This window comes from Mustelus asterias, chromosome 16, assembly GCF_964213995.1.
Source record: "Mustelus asterias chromosome 16, sMusAst1.hap1.1, whole genome shotgun sequence".
NCBI lineage: Eukaryota > Metazoa > Chordata > Chondrichthyes > Carcharhiniformes > Triakidae > Mustelus > Mustelus asterias.
The window spans coordinates 76,277,193-76,298,396 of NC_135816.1; the positions used below are offsets into that span (position 1 = coordinate 76,277,193).

Sequence of the window (21,204 nt, forward strand, 5' to 3'; positions counted from 1 at the left end):
ACTTGGTCAAATGCTGCCTTGATGTCAAGGGCAGTAACACCCTTGTCATCTCTGAAATTCAGCTCTTTTGTCCATTTTTAAACCAAGATTTTAAGGAGATCTGAAACTGAATGGTGGTGAAACCCAAACTGAACACTGGTGAACAGTGTTGCTGAGTCAGTGCCGCTTGAAAGTGGTAGATAGCAGTAGATTGATGAGGCAATAATTGGCCGGATTGGATTTGTCCTGGTTTTTGTGAAATGGACTTTTCTGGGAAATTTTATATTTTGTTGGGTAGACGTGTCCGTATATGGATGAATGGATGTAAATGTGTGGGTGGGTGTCAGCATGTGCATGTGTACGCTTTTGCGTGAATGTACCACTGTGGATGTGTTTCAATGTCAGGTAAGGGCAAGGTAAGAGTCACCCACTACCTAGGCAGGCATTATAGCCATTTTTGCAAGGTACCAGATGACAGCAGTTACCCATAGAACCGCAACCTTGACTACCACCTGCGAGATTCTACTGGCATTGGTAACTGTCTACTCTACTCCTCATTGGTTAAATGTGCTACCATGAACCCAGGGGGAAGGGGGGTTCACCTCTGTTCGAAATGAAGGAGTCTTGAACATTCAGAAAGATGAATTTAGTCACATAAAACTAAGTAACTTGAACAACAATTTTTGGCTGTCAAACTGGCACTGACTACCAATATAATTTACACCCATACTTGAAATTCAACTTCAGCCCATCTGAGAAGTGTGCTATACTGCAGGCAAAGTGTAATCCCATCTGAGGCATTGTGAATTGGCTCCACTGTAAACTAGAGAGTTTGTGTACCCAACATTAGTTTTGGTTAGAACCGAGTATTTGCACTGACACAGAGACCAGTTTCAGTCAGGTAATGAGTGAGGCATTAAGTTCAGATATCAAGTCATTCTGAACTTCCACTAGTTTTTCATTCCTGAATTATCTATCCCTCATCCCAATCCCAGGAAGATCACCATTGTCTCGTGTATCAAGGTGGAAAAGACATTTTATTTTGAGGCAGCAACAAAACATACTGGCATAATGCTCATTGTCCTGGGCAATGTGGATTGCTCCGATCGTCTTTGGCACCGTGTTCAGGATTAGCTCATCATATATACAGTGCCCACAGGATTACTGGCAGCTGTGCTGACGCGTAAAGTCTCAGTCACATCACGTTTAAACACTGACATGTTCTGTGTAAACCTGTAATTGGGGAAACAATGAAACAGGATCTTGATGTCTAAGTTCAATGGGAATCCTACTTAAAAATCAAACAATTGAAAAAGAAGTCTGTGTATGATTAAAACCCTTTTCTATCTGGTTTTTTTTTTGCTGGAGGTACCAGTCTGCGAATATCGCACCCAAGAATCAATTCTTCATGTGAATACAGACAGTAAAGGAAGGGATTTCAATCCTCATTCCCAACCCTGCCTGGAGGAAATTGGATGGAGTGGGTGTTGAAATCGCCTGTTTTTCTGGCTGGCTGTGACCTCACTCAGGTTGGACCCTTGAGAATTTATGCAAATTGGGACTCCCATTGCACACAGCGACTTAGACCCATTTTAATGATCTGCTGAGTGGAGTGCCTACTCTAGGCGCTCAGCTCAGTAGCAGCTCAGTATAAGGTGAATTTGAAGCCTGTTTTTGTGGGTTCAAGTGAAACAGGGGGGCCTCTTTGGGACCCTTCTGCACCACCACGTCTTGTCCCATTCTGCTTCCACTTCCCCCCTGACATCTCATCTAACCAGCAGTTTGAACAACAAACTGCCAGCAAGCAACCAACATTGGGTGGCCTCTGACATTCAAACCAAATATCCAGCGAGCTCCTGCGTATGTCTATTTCAGGTGGGATCTACTACATTCAATGAGGCTCATCTGTTAAAATGGACTGAGTTGGTATCTCAGGTTCACAGAATTGTATGGCACAGTGCACTGGCACACTTCCCTCTGTCTCTCACATGCACACTTCCCTCTGTCTCTCACATGCACACTTCCCTCTGTCTCTCACATGCACACTTCCCTCTGTCTCTCACATGCACACTCTCCTCTCTTCCTTTCTCTCTCACACACACACACAATCCCCTCTCTCACACATGTACACTGCCCCCTCTCTCTCTCACACACACACACACACACAATCCCCTCTCTCACACATGTACACTGCCCCTCTCTCTCACACACACACACACACAATCCCCTCTCTCACACATGTACACTGCCCCCTCTCTCTCACACACACACACACAATCCCCTCTCTCACACATGCACACTTCCCCCTCTCTCTCACACACACACACATGCTCTCCCCCCAACACATACACCCTCTCTTATACACCCACTCTCTCCCCTCACACTTATGCACATTCTCCCCTCTGGCTTTCGATTAAATGCACACTGCCCCCTCTCTCACACACACTCTCTTCCCCCCCACATATGCACCCTCTCTCACGCGTGCACACTCTCCCCTCTCTATTACACATGCACACTCTCCCCTCTCTCATACACACACACTCTCCCCTCTCTCATACACACACACTCTCCCCTCTCTCATACACACACACTCTCCCCTCTCTCATACACAAACACTCTCCCCTCTCTCATACACACACACTCTCCCCTCTCTCATACATGCATACTCTCTCACCTCTCTTATCCACACATACTCTCTCCTCTGCATACCAAGAAATTGGCCAATATTGCAAGCTATACTTCCATACACTGAATGGAAAATTTCAGTTTGTGGACTGCAGGTTTGGGAAATAGTAGGGAGGGCTGAAGACTAGAATTTACATAGAAATAATCTGTGCTGCAAAGATATGAAAAATAAAATGTATTATGTAAAAGGAAAGAACAAACTAAACATTAATGGAACTCTGTGGATGAATAAAGACATAAGGGAACAATTGAAGTTAGGAAAGAGGCAGACATTAAACACATAGACAGCAGGAAAGTGCAGGGTAAGAGAAAATATGAAAAGATTAGGAGAAAAGTAAAAATAAATGAGTAAGAAGGCAAAGAGGAACTATAAAATTAAATTGTCAAAGGACATTAAACAAAATAGTAAAATATTTTACAGGCATATCAATAAAAAAGGAAGGCTTTGATGGGATTAAGACCATTAAGTGATAGACAGAATAATACCACAAGTAATGATACAAAAATGGCAGAAATATTAAATAATTATTTCACTTTTGTCTTTACCAGGGATGTAGAACAGGAAGACATGATATGGAATGGTGAGATGAGCAATGAAGTAAGTGCATTTAAAATAAAAAAGGAGATACATTGAATAAACTAAACAAATTCACAGAGGATAAAGCCTCTGATCCAAATGGATTGCGTCAATATATTTTGAAAGAATCAAGAAGAGAAATCAGAAGCATTACAACTCATATCTAAAAACTTGTTAGAAAAAGGTGTAGTACCAGGGGACTAGTGGATACCTAATGTAATTTCAATACTGCGAAACAGAACATGTCAAGGAATTTTGGACCAGTCATCTTAACATAGCGATCGGAAAAACAATGGAATTCTTACGGAATGAGAAATATAATAATGAACAGTCCGCATAGATCTCAAAAAGGACAATCTTGCTTGTCCAACCTTATTGAATTTTTTGAGGAGGTAACAGAGAGAGTAGACAATGGTAATGGGGCAGATATAACTTATCTGGCTTTTCAAAAGGTGCCTCATAATCTGAGACAGTATCCAGTTAAAGCAAAACGAGTATCTTTGACAGTTCAGCTGATTCAATGAGCTTGACAGTGCAGGCTCAATGGGCCAAATGGCCTTGTTCTGTATTGCAGGGATCCTATGCCTTGCTATTTTTCTCTATGCCTCTACTTTATAAAGCCAAGGATCCTGATTCCTTATTAACCATTTTCTGAACTGACCCTGCCAGCTTTAATAATCTGTGCATATATAATACCAGTTCCTACATTCCAGCACCCCCTTTAGAATTGTATCCTTTATATTGCCTCTCCTAATTTTTCCTACCAAAATGTGTCATTTAACACTTCTCTGCATCAAAGTTCATCAGCAATGTACCTGCCTTATCCACTAAGTTGTCTGTGTGTGAATTTGAATTTTGTTTTAAAAAATCTGGAAATAAATAGATCATGGGGTGAATTTTGCCATTCTGCCCGCCACGGGAATCGTAGCAGGCGAGGGGTGGAGCATGGAATAATCTGTTGACCTCAGGTGGGATTTTCCGGTTTCAGGGCGAATGTGGCTGGAAATTCCCACCCTATATCTGTAAAAGTGAGGATGTAGCTGGTGGATTGTTGTAAAACTCTAACTGGTCATGTTCTTTAAGGAAACACATGCTGTCCTTACCTGGTCTGCTTTATACCTGACTCCAGCTCTACAACAGTTGCCCGGATCCTGAGCATTAATTTTAAAAATATGACATTGGAGTGGTTAAAAGCCAATTGTGACTGATGGTATTGATGGATTTACACCTACATTTGCCTCTATAAAATTTTGACTTTGATTATGAAGTGGCGGCATCATGTTTTAACTTGATTTCACTGGCTCAGCATACCTGTCTCTGTTCTTGATTAGCAAATTCTGTTCCACTCCTTCCATTAACTTCTCAAAGCATGTGTTCAGTGTTTGCTGCTGTTCAGGTTCCTGGTTACTTATCAAATTGCTTCTCAACTCACTGAAATACTGCAATTAGCAAACACAGTGGGTCAATCAACTGAGTTTCACTGCACAGTGTTCACAATCCTTCAGGCACCAAAGCTGAAGCTAAACTATGCTCGATCATCAATATATCCGGCGCGGAGGCATATAATGGGGTGAAATATGTGACAGGAGAAATAATTCAGGAGTTGAAGAAACGTGTCAACATGAAATGAAAATGTGGAAGTATGTTGCTCTGAAGAAAACCTATCTTTTCTGCCAAAGTTAGAGTGAATTTCATTAAATTCTGCAAAGTGTAACATAGACATTGGGCTCAGGTAACCCGATTTTCAAAAATCAAAATGGGGACAACCTGAGGGAAAGCTTTCTCATAACAAAAAGAAAATATTCTTCGCAGTTCCATAGGTGAAGCACTTTCTACACTTTCAATCATCGTACAACCTGAAACAAGTGAGGTAGCCAGAAGTAAGTATCCTTCCTTTTCCAAGTCAATTCACTGCCAAGTTCCAAGTAAACACAGTAAGAAGTTTAACAACACCAGGTTAAAGTCTAACAGGTTTATTTGGTAGCAAACGCTACAAGTTTTCGAAGCCTAAAGCCCCTTCTTCAGGTGACTGGGAATTCTGTTCACAAACAGGGCATATAAAGATACAAACTCAATTTACAGAATAATGGTTGGAATGCGAATACTTACAGCTAATCAAGTCTTTAAGATATAAACAATGTGAGTGGAGAGAGTATCAAGACAGGTTAAAGAGATGTGTATTGTCTCCAGTCAGGACAGCCAGTGAGACTCTGCAGGTCCAGGCAAGCTGTGGTGGTTACAGATAGTGTGACATGAACCCAATATCCCAGTTGAGGCCGTCCTCATGTGTGCGGAACTTGGCTATCAGTTTCTGCTCAGCGACTCTGCGCCGTCATGTATCGTGAAGGCCCGTTACTCACCATTATAAACTGTACTGGCTGCAGGACTCACCATTGTAAACTGTGCTGGCTGCATGACTCACCATTATAAACTGTGCTGACTGCCAGACTCACCATTATAAACTGTGCTGACTGCCAGACTCACCATTATAAACTGTGCTGACTGCCAGACTCACCATTATAAACTGTACTGACTGCAGGACTCACCATTATAAACTGTGCTGACTGCAGGACTCACCATTATAAACTGTACTGGCTGCCAGACTCACCATTATAAACTGTGCTGACTGCAGGACTCACCATTATAAACTGTGCTGACTGCCAGACTCACCATTATAAACTGTGCTGACTGCAGGACTCACCATTATAAACTGTGCTGACTGCAGGACTCACCATTATAAACTGTGCTGACTGCCAGACTCACCATTATAAACTGTGCTGACTGCAGGACTCACCATTATAAACTGTGCTGACTGCAGGACTCACCATTATAAACTGTGCTGACTGCACGATTCACCATTATAAAATGTGCTGACTGCACGATTCACCATTATAAAATGTGCTGACTGCACGATTCACCATTATAAACTGTGCTGACTGCACGATTCACCATTATAAAATGTGCAGATTGTAGAACTCACCATTGTAAACTCATCATAGAATCAGAGAAACATGACAGTGCAGAAAGAGGCCATTTGGCCCATCGCGTCTGCACCGACCACAATCCCACCCAGGCCCTACCCCCATACATTTTACCCGCTATTCCCTCTAGCCTATGCATCTCAGGACACTAAGGGGCAATTTTAGCATGGCCAATCAACTTAACCCGCACATCTTTGAACTGCAGGTCCTGCGCGACTGTGCTGACTGCAGGACACCCCATTATAAAATGTGCAGACGGCAGGACTCACATTATAAACTGTACTGACTGCAGGACTCACATTATAAACTGTACTGACTGCAGGATTCACATTATAAACTGTACTGACTGCAGGCCTCATCAATATAAACTGTACTGACTGCAGGACTCACCATCATCAACTATACTGACTGCAGGATTCACATTATAAACTGTACTGACTGCAGGATTTACCATTATAAACCGTACTGACTGCAGGATTTACCATTGTAAACTGCACTGTGTGCAGGACACACTATCTGAAACTGTGCAGAGTGTAGGACTCACCATTATAAACTGCACTGGCTGCAGGACTCACCATTATAAACTGCACTGGCTGCAGGACTCACCATTATAAACTGCACTGGCTGCAGGACTCACCATTATAAACTGCACTGGCTGCAGGACTCACCATTATAAACTGCACTGGCTGCAGGACTCACCATTATAAACTGCACTGGCTGCAGGACTCACCATTATAAACTGCTGACTGCAGGTCTCAGCATCAGAAACTGTGCTGACTGCAGGTCTCACCATCAGAAACTGTACTGACTGCAGGACCGGCACGGTACGGTAGCTCAGGTAGACCAGGCGGCATGGTAGCACAGTGGATAGCACTGCTGCTTCACAGCTGCAGGGACCTGGGTTCGATTCCCGGCTTGGGTCACTGTCTGTGTGGAGTTTGCACATTCTCCTCGTGTCTGCATGGGTTTCCTCCGGGTGCTCCGGTTTCCTCCCACAGTCCAATGATGTGCGGGTTAGGTTGATTGGCCATGCTAAAATTGCCCTTAGTGTCCTGAGATGTGTAGGTTCGAGGGATTAGTGGGTAAATATGTATGGATATGGGGGTAGGGCCTGGGTGGGATTGTGGTCAGTGCAGACTCGATGGGCCGAAGGGCCTCTTTCTGTACTGTAGGATTTCTATGATCATAAACTGTACTGACTGCAGGATTCGCATTATAAACTGTGCAGATTGCAGGACTCATTATAAACTGTACACATGCAAGACTCACCATTGTAAACTGTGCTGACTGCAGGAGTCCCCATTATAGACTGTACTGGCTGCGGGCCTCATCATTATACACTGTACTGACTGCAGGACTCACCATTGTAAACTATGCTGACTGCAGGACTCACAATTATAAACTGTATTGTGTGCTGGACACAGCATCCGAAACTGTGCAGACTGTAGGACTCACCATTATAAACTGTGCTGACTGCAGGACTCCCCATGATAGACTGTACTGAGTGCAGGGCTCACCATTATACATTGTGCTGACTGCAGGACTCACCATTATAAACTGTACTGACTGCAGGACTCACCAAACGTGGTCAACCACTGTTAAGCTTATTGCCTGTGTGTGTGTGTGTGTGACATGCCTGGGCATGCTCCTGCCGGCCCTGCCTGAGACTCCTCCCCCGCTGGTCCAGGTATAAAGGTGACTGCTCCCAACGCCCCTGCCTCAGTCGCCGGACCAGTTCATCGGCATGGGTGTGCTCCAAGTTTTTTGCGAATAAAAGCTTATTTGTTCTTGCATGCAAACTAGTCTTTGCTTGATTGATAGTGCATCAATTTTATTCGCAAAAAGTTTTGGGATGGAGCAGATACTAAAACCCGATAGATTAGAATTGGATCCTCAAGCCATAGGAGCCTTTAACAGCTTCGATCACTGGCTGCGATGTTTTGAAACTTTCCTCACCGCCTCCGCCTCCGTCGTCCATACCGAAACCGACAAGCTACATGTGCTCCACGCCCGGGTAAGTGATCAAGTATTCTCGATGATTTGAGACGCTGAAACTTACGAGGATGCGATCGAACTTTTAAGAGGCAAGTGCAACAAACAGACTAATGTAATCTATGCCAGACATCTTCTGGCTACTCGCAGACAACAGCCAGGAGAATCGGGCGACCAATTCCTGCATGCGTTGCGAGCACTTGGCAGGACCTGCAACTGCAAGGTCGCAACAGCCGCCCAAAACACTGCGGACTTAATCAGAGATGCCTATGTCACGGGTATCAGGTCAAACTATATCCGACAACGACTGCTGGAACAGGGTGGGCTGGATCTACAAAAGACTACAGGGCGGCACGGTAGCACAGTGGTTAGCACTGCTGCTTCACAGCTCCAGGGTCCCGGGTTCGATTCCCGGCTCGGGTCACTGTCTGTGTGGAGTTTGCACATTCTACTCGTGTCTGCGTGGGTTTCTTCCGGGTTCTCCGGTTTCCTCCCACAGTCCAAAGATGTGCGGGTTAGGTTGATTGGCCAGGTTAAAAATTGCCCCTTAGAGTCCTGGGATGTGTAGGTTAGAGGGATTAGCGGGTAAATATGTGGGGGTAGGGCCTGGGTGGGATTGTGGTCGGTGCAGACTCGATGGGCCAAATGGCCTCCTTCTGCACTGTAGGGTTTCTATGATTTCTATGATTTCTATGACTGTAGCGCTTGCCAACTCGGTAGAGGTGGCCTTCCGTAATCTCGAGGTCTACACCCCCGACCACGGGGGCGCATCGTGGATGCCACAGTCGCCACCACCTCTGTACTCGGGAGGGCCGCAGACCTATGCCACGTCCCACCAATGACCCGACCGCTGCGGCAGTCTCTGGAGGTCCGAAGTGCTACTTCTGCGGCCTGGGGAAGCACCCCCGACAACGCTGCCCTGCGAAGGGCCATTACGCGAAGGTATGCAGGGCAAAATCGACCTCCAAGCCCAGTAGCACCGCGTGCGACCCGCGGGGGCCGCCATCTTGGGTGCCGGTAGCCGCGTGTGAGCCGTGCGGGCCGCCATCTTGGAGGCCGTCAGCCGCGTCGCAAAATCCAACGGTGGCTTCGGTTACACTGGACCAATCCAGGCCTCACCAACTCGCCAGGTCCATGATGGACATCGAGGTGAACGGTCGCACTACAAACTGTTTATTTGACTGTGGGCGTACGGAGAGCTTTATTCACCCTAACACAGTGAGTCGCTACGCCCTTTCAGTACTGCCAGTGAAGCAAACGATCTCCATGGCTTCAAAGTCCCACTCGGTGGATGTCCTCAGGTACTGCATGGCGACCCTGACAGTACGGGGCACAGTGTACAAAAACTTCAGGCTCTTCGTGCTGCCACAACTCTGCGCTGCCGTACTCCTGGGGCTAGATTTCCTGTGTCACCTTAAGAGCGTTACCATGGAGTATAATAGGCCTTTTCCCCCGCTCTCTGTTTGCAATCACCAGTTCTTAGATCGCTCACCGTGCACCACCTGGAGCCTCTCGACCCTTAAAGTTGCCCCTCCCTCACTGTTTGAAAATCTCACCCCCGACTACAAGCCCATCGCTACCAAGAGCAGCCGGTACAGTGCTGGAGACAGGGCTTTTATCAGGTCCGAAGTACAACGGCTCCTTGGGGAGGGGATCATCGAGGCCAGTACCAGCCCCCGGAGAGCCCAAGAAGTAGTTGTTAAGACGGGGGAGAAACATCGCATGGTCATTGACTACAGTCAGACCATTAACCGCTACACGCACAGCTGGACGTGTACCCCCTCCCCTGCATATCTGACATGGTTAATCAGATTGTGCAATATCGGGTGTTCTCAACCATCGACTTAAAATCTGCATACCACCAGCTCCCTATCTGCCCAGAAGACCGCCAATATACTGCCTTCGAGGCGGATGACCGCCTCTATCACTTCCTTCGGGTCCCCTTCGGCGTCACCAATGGGATCTTGGTTTTCCAGCGTGAGATGGACCGAATGGTAGACCAGAACGGGCTGCGGGTCACCTTCGCGTACCTGGATAACGTCACCATCTGCGGCCATGATCAGCAGGACCACAACGCCAACCTCCACAAATTCCTCCACACCGCCACACTCCTAAATCTGACCTATAAGGAGAAGTGCGTATTCCGCACACACCGCCTCGCCATCCTTGGTTATGTTGTTGTCGGTCCCGATCCCGACCGCATGCGTCCCCTCCTGGAACTTCCCCTCCCCACCAGCCTCAAAGCACTGAGGAGATTCCTGGGCTTCTTCTCGAATTACGCTCAGTGGGTCCCCAATTATGCGGATAAAGCCCGTCTGCTCATCAAATCCACCTCTTTTCTCTTGACGGCAGAGGCCCGCCTGGCCTTCGGCCGCGTCAAAGCAGACATCGCGAAGGCCACGATGCACGTTGTAGACAAATCCATCCCGTTCCAGGTGGAGAGCGATGCGTCTGACTTCGCCCTAGCCGCCACCCATAACCAGGCGGGCAGACCCGTGGCCTTCTTCTCATGAACCCTCCAAGGCCCTGAAATTCGACACTCCTCTGTCGAGAAGGAGGCCCAAGCCATAGTGAAAGCTGTACGACACTGGCGCCACTACTTAGCTGGTAAACGATTCACCCTACTCACAGACCAACGGTCAGTTGCATTCATGTTTAACAACACGCAGCGGGGCAAGATCAAAAAGGATAAAACATTGAGGTGGAGAATCGAGCTTTCCACCTGCAATTACGACATCCTATACCAACCTGGGAAGTTCAATGGGCCCCCAGACGCTCTGTCCCAGGGAATATGTGCCAGCGCGCAAATAGACCAATTGCAGACTCTCCACAACGACCTCTGCCACCCGGGGGTCACCAGGTCTTTTCACTTCATTAAAGCCCATAACCTGCCCTACTCCATTGAGGAAGTCAGGTCTATAACCAGATACTGCCAGGTCTGCGCAGAGTGCAAGCCGCACTTCTATCAGCCAGACAGAGCACACCTCATAAAGGCCACCCGCCCTTTCGAACGCCTAAGCGTCAACTTCAAAGGCCCCCTCCCCTCTTCTGACTGCAACATATACTTCCTCAACGTCATTGACAAATATTCACGTTTCCCCTTCGCTATTCCCTGCCCGGATATGACCTCGGCCACGGTTGTCAGGGCCCTGCACAGCCTCTTCTCCCTGCTCGGTTTCCCTAGCTATATCCATAGCGACCGGGGATCCTCCTTTATGAGTGATGAGCTGCGACAGTACCTGCTCTCCAAAGGCATAGCCTTGAGTAGGACCACCAGCTACAACCCCAGGGGGAACGGACAGGTAGAGAGGGAGAACGCGACAGTCTGGAAGGCAGTTTTACTAGCTCTGAGGTCTAAAGGTCTTCCAGTCACCCGCTGACAAGAGGTCCTCCCTGATGCACGACACTCGATTAGATCACTCCTTTGCATAGTTACCAATGCTACCCCTCACGAAAGGATGTTTGTTTTCCCCAAGAAGTCCTCCTCGGGGACCTCTACCGTCGTGGCTGACACCCCCAGGCCCTGTCCTGCCCCGGAAGCACGTGAGGACCCATAAGTTGGACCCCCTGGTCGAAAGGGTCCAGCTCCTCCACGCCAACCCCCAGTACGCCTATGTGGCGTACCCCGACGGGCAAGAGGACATGGTCTCCATTCGAGACCTGGCACCCGCAGGTGCCCCAGGGACCACGACGACCCACAACCCCACACCCCGAACCCCCGTATACAGCACGCCTGAGCTCCAGGAGACGCCACCACGCACCCGACAATCGGAAGGGACTACAGACGACTCGAGCGACTACGGCCTGGCGCCTGAACCAACACCGCAGCCACCGGAACCGACACCACAACCGGCACTACGGCGGTCGCAGCGGCAGATCAAGCCCCCAGAGAGACTGAATTTGTAAATTTGTAATTCTGTAAATATCGTTCCACCCACCTCACTCCCGCTGGACTCTTTTTTAAAAGCGGGGGTGAATGTGGTAAACCACTGTTAAACTTATTGCGTGTGTGTGTGTGTGTGTGTGTGTGTGTGTGTGTGAGACATGCCTGGGCATGCCCCTGCCGGTCCTGCCTGAGACTCCTTGCCCCCGGTCCAGTTATAAAGGTGATTGCTCCCAACCCCCTGCCTCAGTCGCCGGACCAGTTCATCAGCATGGGTGTGCTCCAAGTCTTTTGCGAATAAAAGCCTATTTGTTCTTGCATACAAACTAGTCTTTGCTTGATTGATAGTGCATCAACATTACCAGCTATAGTGCGTGCAGGACTCACATTATAAACTGTACTGACTGCAGGACTCAACTTTATAAACTGTGCTGATTGCAGGTCACACCATCGGAAACTGTGCAGGCTGTAGGACTCAGGATTTTAAAATGTGCTGACTGCAGGACTCCCCATAATAAAATGTGCTGACTGCAGGACTCACCGTCAGAATCTACTGACTGCTGGGCCGGCCATCGTAAACTGTTCTGACTGCAGGATTCACCATTATAAACTGCTGACTGCTTGACTCAACATTATAAACTGCACTGGCTGCAGGACCCACCATTATAAACTGCACCGGCTGCGGGACTCACCATTATAAACTGCACTGGCTGCAGGACTCACCATTATAAACTGTACTGGCTGCAGGACTCACCATTATAAACTGCACTGGCTGCAGGACTCACCATTATAAACTGCACTGGCTGCAGGTGGGGCAGCATTGGACTTGGTACTGGGTAATGAACCAGGCCAAGTGTTAGATTTGGTTGTGGGAGAGCACTTTGGAGATAGTGACCACAATTCGGTGTCTTTCATTATTGCAATGGAGAGGGATAGGGCCGTATGGCAGGGCAAGATTTATAATTGGGGGAGGGGGAATTATGATGCGATTAGGCAAGAATTAGGGAGCATAAGATGGGAACAGAAACTGTCAGGGAAATGCACAAATGAAAAGTGGAGCTTGTTCAAGGAACAAATACTGAGTGTCCTTGATAGGTATGTCCCCGTCAGGCAGGGAGGAAATGGCCGAGTGAGGGAACCATGGTTCACAAAGGAGGTTGAATGTCTTGTCAAGAGGAAAAAGGAAGCGTATGTAGGGATGAGAAAACAAGGTTCAGTTGGGTCACTTGAGGGTTACAAGGTAGCAAGGAATGAGCTAAAAAAAGGGCTTAGCAGAGCTAGGAGGGGGCATGAGAAGTCCTTGGCGGGTCGGATCAAGGAAAACCCCAAGGCTTTTTACTCTTATGTGAGAAATAAAAGAATGACCAGGGTGAGGTTAGGTCCGGTCAAGGACAGTAGTGGGAACTTGTGCATGGAGTCAAAAGAGATAGGAGAGGTGATGAATGAATACTTTTCTTCAGTGTTCACCAAGGAGAGGGACCATGTTTTTGAGGATGAGAATGGGATACAGGCTGATAGGCTGGAGGAAGTAGATGTTCTGAGGGAAGGTGTATTAGCAATTTTGAAAAACCTGAGGGTCGATAAATCCCCTGGGCCAGATGGGATATATCCTAGGATTCTTTGGGAGGCAAGGGATGAGATTGCAGAGCCTTTGGCTTTGATCATTGGGTCCTCACTGTCCACGGGGATAGTGCCAGAGGACTGGAGAGTGGCGAATGTTGTTCCTCTGTTCAAGAAAGGAAATAGGAATGACCCTGGTAATTATAGGCCGGTTTGTCTTGCTTCGGTGGTGGGTAAGTTAATGGAAAAGGTCCTGAGGGATAGGATTTATGACCATTTGGAAAGATGTAGCTTAATCTGCGATAGTCAGCACAGATTTGTGAAGGGTAAGTCTTGCCTCACAAATTTGATTGAATTCTTTGAGGAGGTAACTAAGTGTGTAGATGAAGATAGAGCAGTTGATGTCGTATACATGGATTTTAGTAAGGCATTTGATAAGGTTCCCCATGGTAGGCTCATGAAGAAAGTAAGGAGGTGTGGGATAGAGGGAAATTTGGCCGATTGGTTAAGTAACTGGCTATCTCATAGAAGTCATGATGTGGAGATGCCGGCGTTGGACTGGGGTAAACACAGAAAGAAGTTTAACAACACCAGGTTAAAGTCCAACAGGTTTATTTGGTAGCAAAAGCCACACAAGCTTTCGGAGCTGCAAGCCCCTTCTTCAGGTGAGTGGGAATTCTGTTCACAAACAGAGCATATAAAGACACAGACTTAATTTACATGAATAATGGTTGGAATGCGAATACTTACAACTAATCAAGTCTTTAAGAAACAAAACAATGTGAGTGGAGAGAGCATCAAGACAGGCTAAAAAGATGTGCATTGTCTCCAGACAAGACAGCCAGTGAAACTCTGTGGGGGTTACAAATAGTGTGCCATGAACCCAATATCCCGGTTGAGGCCGTCCTCGTGTGTGTGGAACTTGGCTATCAGTTTCTGCTCAGCGACTCTGCGCCGTCGTGTGTCGCGAAGGCCGCCTTGGAGAACGCTTACCCGAATATCAGAGGCCGAATGCCCGTGACCGCTGAAGTGCTCCCCAACAGGAAGAGAACAGTCTTGCCTGGTGATTGTCGAGCGGTGTTCATTCATCCGTTGTCGCAGCGTCTGCATAGTTTCCCCAATGTACCATGCCTCGGGACATCCTTTCTTGCAGCGTATCAGGTAGACAACGTTGGCCAAGTTGCAAGAGTATGTACCGTGTACCTGGTGGATGGTGTTCTCACGTGAGATGATGGCATCTGTGTCGATGATCCGGCACGTCTTGCAGAGGTTGCTGTGGCAGGGTTGTGTGGTGTCGTGGTCACTGTTCTCCTGAAGGCTGGGTAGTTTGCTGCGGACAATGGCCTGTTTGAGGTTGTGCGGTTGTTTGAAGGCAAGAAGTGGGGGTGTGGGGATCCCCACTAAGCGTTCTCCAAGGCGGCCTTCGCGACACACGACGCGCAGAGTCGCTGAGCAGAAACTGATAGCCAAGTTCCGCACACACGAGGACAGCCTCAACCGGGATATTGGGTTCATGGCACACTATTTGTAACCCCCACAGAGTTTCACTGGCTGTCTTGTCTGGAGACAATACACATCCTTTTAGCCTGTCTTGATGCTCTCTCCACTCACATTGTTTTGTTTCTTAAAGACTTGAGTAGTTGTAAGTATTCGCATTCCAACCATTATTCATGTAAATTAAGTCTGTGGCTTTATATGCTCTGTTTGTGAACAGAATTCCCACTCACCTGAAGAAGGGGCTTGCAGCTCCGAAAGCTTGTGTGGCTTTTGCTACCAAATAAACCTGTTGGACTTTAACCTGGTGTTGTTAAACTTCTTACTGTATCTCATAGAAGACAGAGGGTGGTGGTGGATGGAGAATTTTCAGACTGGAGACCAGTTACCAGCGGTGTACCACAGGGATCAGTGCTGGGTCCTCTGCTATTTGTGATTTTTATCAATGACTTGGAGGAGGGGGCTGAAGGGTGGGTCAGTAAATTTGCTGATGACACCAAAATTGGTGGAGTAGTGGAAGAGGTGGAGGGCTGTTGTCGGCTGCAAAGAGACATTGATAGGATGCAGAGCTGGGCTGAAAAATGGCAGATGGAGTTTAACACTGATAAGTGCGAGGTTATTCATTTTGGTAGGACAAATTTGAATGTGGATTACAGGGTCAACGACAGGGTTCTGAGGAATGTGGAGGAACAGAGAGATCTTGGGGTTCATATCCACAGATCTTTGAAGGTTGCCACTCAAGTGGATAGAGCCGTGAAGAAGGCCGATAGTGTGTTAGCGTTTATTAACAGGGGGTTTGAGTTTAAGAGCCGTGGGGTTATGCTGCAACTGTACAGGACCTTGATGAGATCACATTTGGAATATTGTGTGCAGTTCTGGTCACCTCACTATAAGGAGGATGTGGAAGCATTGGAGAGAGTGCAGAGGAGATTTACCAGGATGCTGCCTGGTTTGGAGGGTAGGTCTTATGAGGAAAAGTTGAGGGAGTTAGGGCTTTTCTCTTTAGAGCAGAGGAAGATGAGAGGGGACTTAATAGAGGTTTATAAGATGATAAAGGGGATAGATAGTGTGGACGTTCAGAGACTATTTTCTCGGGTGAATGTAGCTGTTACTAGGGGGCATAACTATAAGGTTCATGGTGGGAGATATAGAAGGGATGTACGAGGTAGGTTCTTTACTCAGAGAGTGGTTGGGGTGTGGAATGGACTGCCTGCTGTGATAGTGGAGTCAGACACTTTCGGAAATTTCAAGCGATTATTGGATAGGCACATGGAGCACACCAGAATGATAGGGAGTGGGATAGCTTGATCTTGGTTTTAGACAAAGTTCGGCACAACATCGAGGGCCGAAGGGCCTGTACTGTGCTGTACTGTTCTATGTTCTGTTTAAAAAAGGAGAGAGGGAGAAAACAGGAAATTACAGATTGGCTAGCCTAACATCAGTTGTCGGGAAAATATTGTAAAGGCTGTGATAACAGGACATTTAGAAAATAGCATCTGGATTAGACAAAGTCAACGTGGATTTATGATAGGGAAATCATGTTTGACAAACCCATGGAGATTTTGAAGACATAAGTAGCAGAATAGATAAGGGAGAACCAGTGGTTGTGATGTATTTAGATTTTTAGAAAGCTTTTGATAAAGTTCCACATAAGAGGTTAGTGTGCAAAATTAAAGTGCATGGGATTGAGGGTAATACATCAGCATGGATTTAGAGTTGGTTGGTGGACAGGCAACAGAGAGTAGGATTAAATGGGTCTTTTTTGAAGTGATTGGTGGTGATAAGTGGGGTAATGGAGGAGGTGGTTAAGAAGGCGTATGGTGTGCTGGCCTTTATCAATCGAGGGATTGAGTTTAGGAGTCCGGGGATAATGATGCAGCTATATAAGACCCTCGTCAGACCCCACTTGGAGTACTGTGCTCAGTTCTGGTCGCCTCATTACAGGAAGGATGTGGAAAAGATTGAAAGGGTGCAGAGGAGATTTACAAGGATTGAGTGGCATGCTTTATGAGGATAGGTTGAGGGAGCTCGGTCTTTTCTCCTTGGAGAGTAGTAGGATGAGAGGAGACCTAATAGAGGTATATAAGATGTTGAGAGGCATAGATCGGGTGGACTCGCAGAGGCTTTTTCCCAGGGTGGAAATGGCTGCTATGAGAGGACACAAGTTTAAGATGCTGGGGGGTTGGTACAGGGGAAATGTTAGGGGGAAGTTTTTCACACAGAGGGTGGTGGGCGAGTGGAATCGGCTGCCGTCAGTGGTGGTGGAGGCAAACTCAATAGGGTCTTTTAAGAGACTCCTGGATGAGTACATGGGACTTAATAGGATGGAGGGTTATAGGTAGGCCTAAAAGGTAGGGATATGTTCGGCACAACTTGTGGGGCCGAAAGGCCTGTTTTGTGCTGTAGGTTTCTATGTTTCTATGTTTCTAATGCAGGGATCAATGCTTGGAACCCAGCTAGTCACAATATGCACCAATAATTTGGATGAAGGAACCAAAAATAATATTTCCAAGTCTGCTGGCCACACAAAACTTGATGATAATCTGAGTGGTGAGGAGGATATTAAGAGACTTCAAGGTTATTTCGACAAGTTGAGTGAGTGGGCAAATGCATGGCAGATGCAGTATAACATGGATAAATATGAAATTATCCACTTCAGATGGAGAAAAGAATGGCAAAGTATTATTTTAAAAACAAAGAACAAAGTATAGCCTTTCGGCCCTCCAAGCCTGTGCTGATCATAATGCCCTAACTAAACGAAAGAAAACACCTTCTGCCCTTACTCGATGCGTAACCCTCTATTCCCTCCCTATTCATGTACCCATTCAGATGCCTCTTAAATGTTGCTAATGTGCCTGCTCCCATCACCTCCTCTGGCAGTGCATTCCGGGCACCCACCACTCCTGCGTGAAAAACCTACACCGCACATCTCCTTTAAACTTCCCCCCTCTCACCTTGAACCTGTGCCCCCTTGTAATTAACACTTCTACCCTTGGAAAAAGCCTCTGGTTATCCACCCTGTCTCTGCCTCTCATAATTTTGTCGACCTCTATCAGGTCTCCCCTCAGCCTCCGTCTTTACAGTGAAAACAATCCTAGTTTATTCAACCTCTCCTCATAGCTAAAACCCTTAAGATCAGGCAACATCCTGGGGTGAACCTTCTTTTCACGCTCTCCAAAGCTTCCACGTTCTTCTGGTAGTGTGGTGACCAGAACTGCCGCAATACTCCAAATGCAGCCAAACCAAGGTTTTATGTAGCTGCAACATGATTTCCCAACTCTTGTACTCAATGCCCTGGTTGATGAAGGCAAGTATGCCATTTGGTATCTTAATCACCTTGGCCACCTGTGATGCCACTTTTAGTGAATTGTGGACCTGTACACCCAGATTCCTCTGTAAGTTAATGTTCCTAAGGGTTCTGCCATTTACAGTATAATTCACACCTAAATTTGATGCTCCAAAATGCATCACCTTGTATTTGTCCGGGTTAAACACCATCTGACATTTCTGCGTCTAAGTCTCCAATCTATTTATATCCTGTTATATCTTCTGACAATCCCGGCACTATTAACAACTCCACCAATCTTTGTGTCATCCGCAAACTTACTAATCAAACCCCCCACATTTTTCTCCAGATCATTTATATATACTACAAACAGAGGTCCCAGAACTGATCCCTGCAGAACACCACTAGCTACAGATCTCCATTCTGAAAACACCCCCCCATCGCTACTCGCTGTCTCCTATAACTAAGTAACAAGTCTCACAAAACCAGGTTAAAGTCCAACCAATAACCTATAACCAAGCCAGTCCTGTATCCATCTAGCCAGCCCACCCTAAATCCCATGTGATTTTAGTTTTTGTACCAGTCTGCCATGTGGGACCTTGTCAAATGCCTTACTAAAGTCCATATAAACTACATCCACAGCTCTTCCCTTATCAATTATCTTTGTTACCTGTTCAAAAAACTCAATCAAGTTGGTGAGACACGACCTTCCCCATACAAAACATGCTGCCTGTCACTAACTAGTGCATTTTCTTCCAAATGTGCATATAACCTGTACTTCAGTATCTTCACCAAAAGCTTCCCCACCACTGGTGTCAGGCTCTCCAGCCTATAATTTCCTGAATTAGCCCTGCTTCCTTTCTTAAACAAGGGAACAACACTGGCTATTCTCCAGTCCTCTGGAACCTCGCCTGTGGTCAAAGAGGATATGAAGTTATCTGTAAAGGCCCCAGCTATTTCTTCCCTTGTCTCCCACAGTAACCTGGGATAGATCCTATCTGGCCCCGGGGACACTCCCAACATTGTGATTTCACCCTTCTTATTACTGAGCCCCACCCATAATGCCTCACTACAAGATCCCTCCAACGTGTCCTCCCTCAACACAGCTGTGATGTGCTCCCTAATCAGTAATGCAACTCTCCCAGCCTTTTTGTTTCCCCTTCTGTCCCGTCTAAAACGATATCCCAGAATGTTAAGCTGCCAGTCCTGTCCCTTCTTTAACCATGTCTCCGTAATTGCAATAACATCATAATTCCATGCAGTAATCCAGGCTCTCAGTTACCTGTCTTACCTGTTATATTTCTTGCATCAAAGCAAATGCACTCCAAACCTCCAGTCCCACCGAACCTCGCGGCTTCCCTTTGCCTGCTCTTACTCTGCACCATGCTTATCTCAGTCTCACTTTTTTCCCAAGTCCCTACACTTGCTGGCCTACTATTCCGGTTCCTACCCCACCTGCCACACTAGTTTAAACACTCCCTAACAGCACCAGCAAATCTCCTGCCCAGGATATTGGTACCCCTCCAGTTCAGGTGCAACCCGTCCTTCTTGTACAGGTCCCACCTTCCCCAGAAGACATCCCAATGATCCATATATCTAAAGCTCTCCCTCCTACACCAGCTCTTTAGCCACGTGTTCAATTGTACCATCTCCCTGTTCCAAGCCTCACTAGCATGTGGCGTGGGGAGTAATCCTGAGATTACTACCCTAGAGGTCCTTGAATTGTCTTCACAGGATCTCTTCCCTCTTCCTGCCTATGTAGATAGATTGAAATGTTGATGTACAATGGGGTCTGGGTTTCCTTGTACACCAGTTACTGAAAGCAAGCAAGCTGCTGCAGCAAGCAGTTAGGGAGGCAAATGGTATTATGGCGTTCATTTCAAGAGGACTCGAGTACAGGAGCAAGTATGCCTTATTGCAGCTGTACAGGGCCTGATGAGATCACACCAGGAGCAATGTGTCCAGCTTTGTTCTCCTTATCTAAGAAAGGATGCACTTGCTATAGAGGGAATGCAGCAAAGGTTCACCAGACTGATTCCTGGGATGGCAAGTTTGTGTATTGAGGAGAGATTGGGTCAACTGGATATGTATTCACTGGAATTTAGAAGAATGAAAGGGGATTTCATTGAAACGTATAAAATTCTAACAAGGCTGGACAGATTGGTTGTTTCTGTTGGCGGGGGTGGGGGGGAGGGGCGGTGGCGGTGGTGGTGGGGGGGGAGGTTTAGAACAAGGAGTCACAGTTTCAGGATATTGGGTGGACTATTTAGGACTGAAGTGTGGAGAAATTCCTTCACTCAGAGGGTGGTGAACCCATGGCATTCTCTACCACAGAATGCTAGAGATGTGTCATATCAGAACAAGATCAAGCAGAGATGGAAAATTTAACATAGGAAACTGAAGAAGAAATAGAAATGATAAACAACAAATTCTGGAAATTAAAAGAAGAAGAACTAGAAGCTGAGGTACTGAAAGATGAGAGATGAAAAGCTACAAAGAACATCAAGAGTGGAAAGGCAAAAGGTCAAGATCAGATACAAGTGTAGCATTAAAAATGGGAGCAAAAGAGTAGCGGCTGCAGTGAAAGGTTATTGATGAAATATGATAATATATAACGGACCAGGTTCGAAGGGCTGACTAGCTTACCCATAGTTTCTATGTTTCTATATCACAATAGGTGAATGGCCTTGCAAGTGCACTATATTTGAGATGGCCACAATGCCCAAGATAACAGGCACATTGTACTGTCCAGGAAATTGTACACTAA

The 21,204-nt window shown here is 46.7% G+C and overlaps 1 protein-coding gene across 1 annotated transcript in view; it reads right to left on the bottom strand.

The window, feature by feature from the left end:
* Positions 1 to 1,032: 1,032 nt before the first annotated feature.
* LOC144505369 (ran-binding protein 17-like) overlaps positions 1,033 to 21,204 on the bottom strand; it is a 1,005,849-nt gene continuing 985,677 nt past the window's right edge. Inside the window, exons 28-30 of the mRNA XM_078231487.1 lie at positions 8,425 to 8,430; positions 4,553 to 4,680; positions 1,033 to 1,212 (exon numbers count right to left, since the gene is read on the bottom strand). Coding sequence (XP_078087613.1) covers positions 1,110 to 1,212; positions 4,553 to 4,680; positions 8,425 to 8,430 — 237 coding nt within the window. The 3' untranslated portion in view covers positions 1,033 to 1,109. The remainder of the gene's footprint in view (positions 1,213 to 4,552; positions 4,681 to 8,424; positions 8,431 to 21,204) is intronic.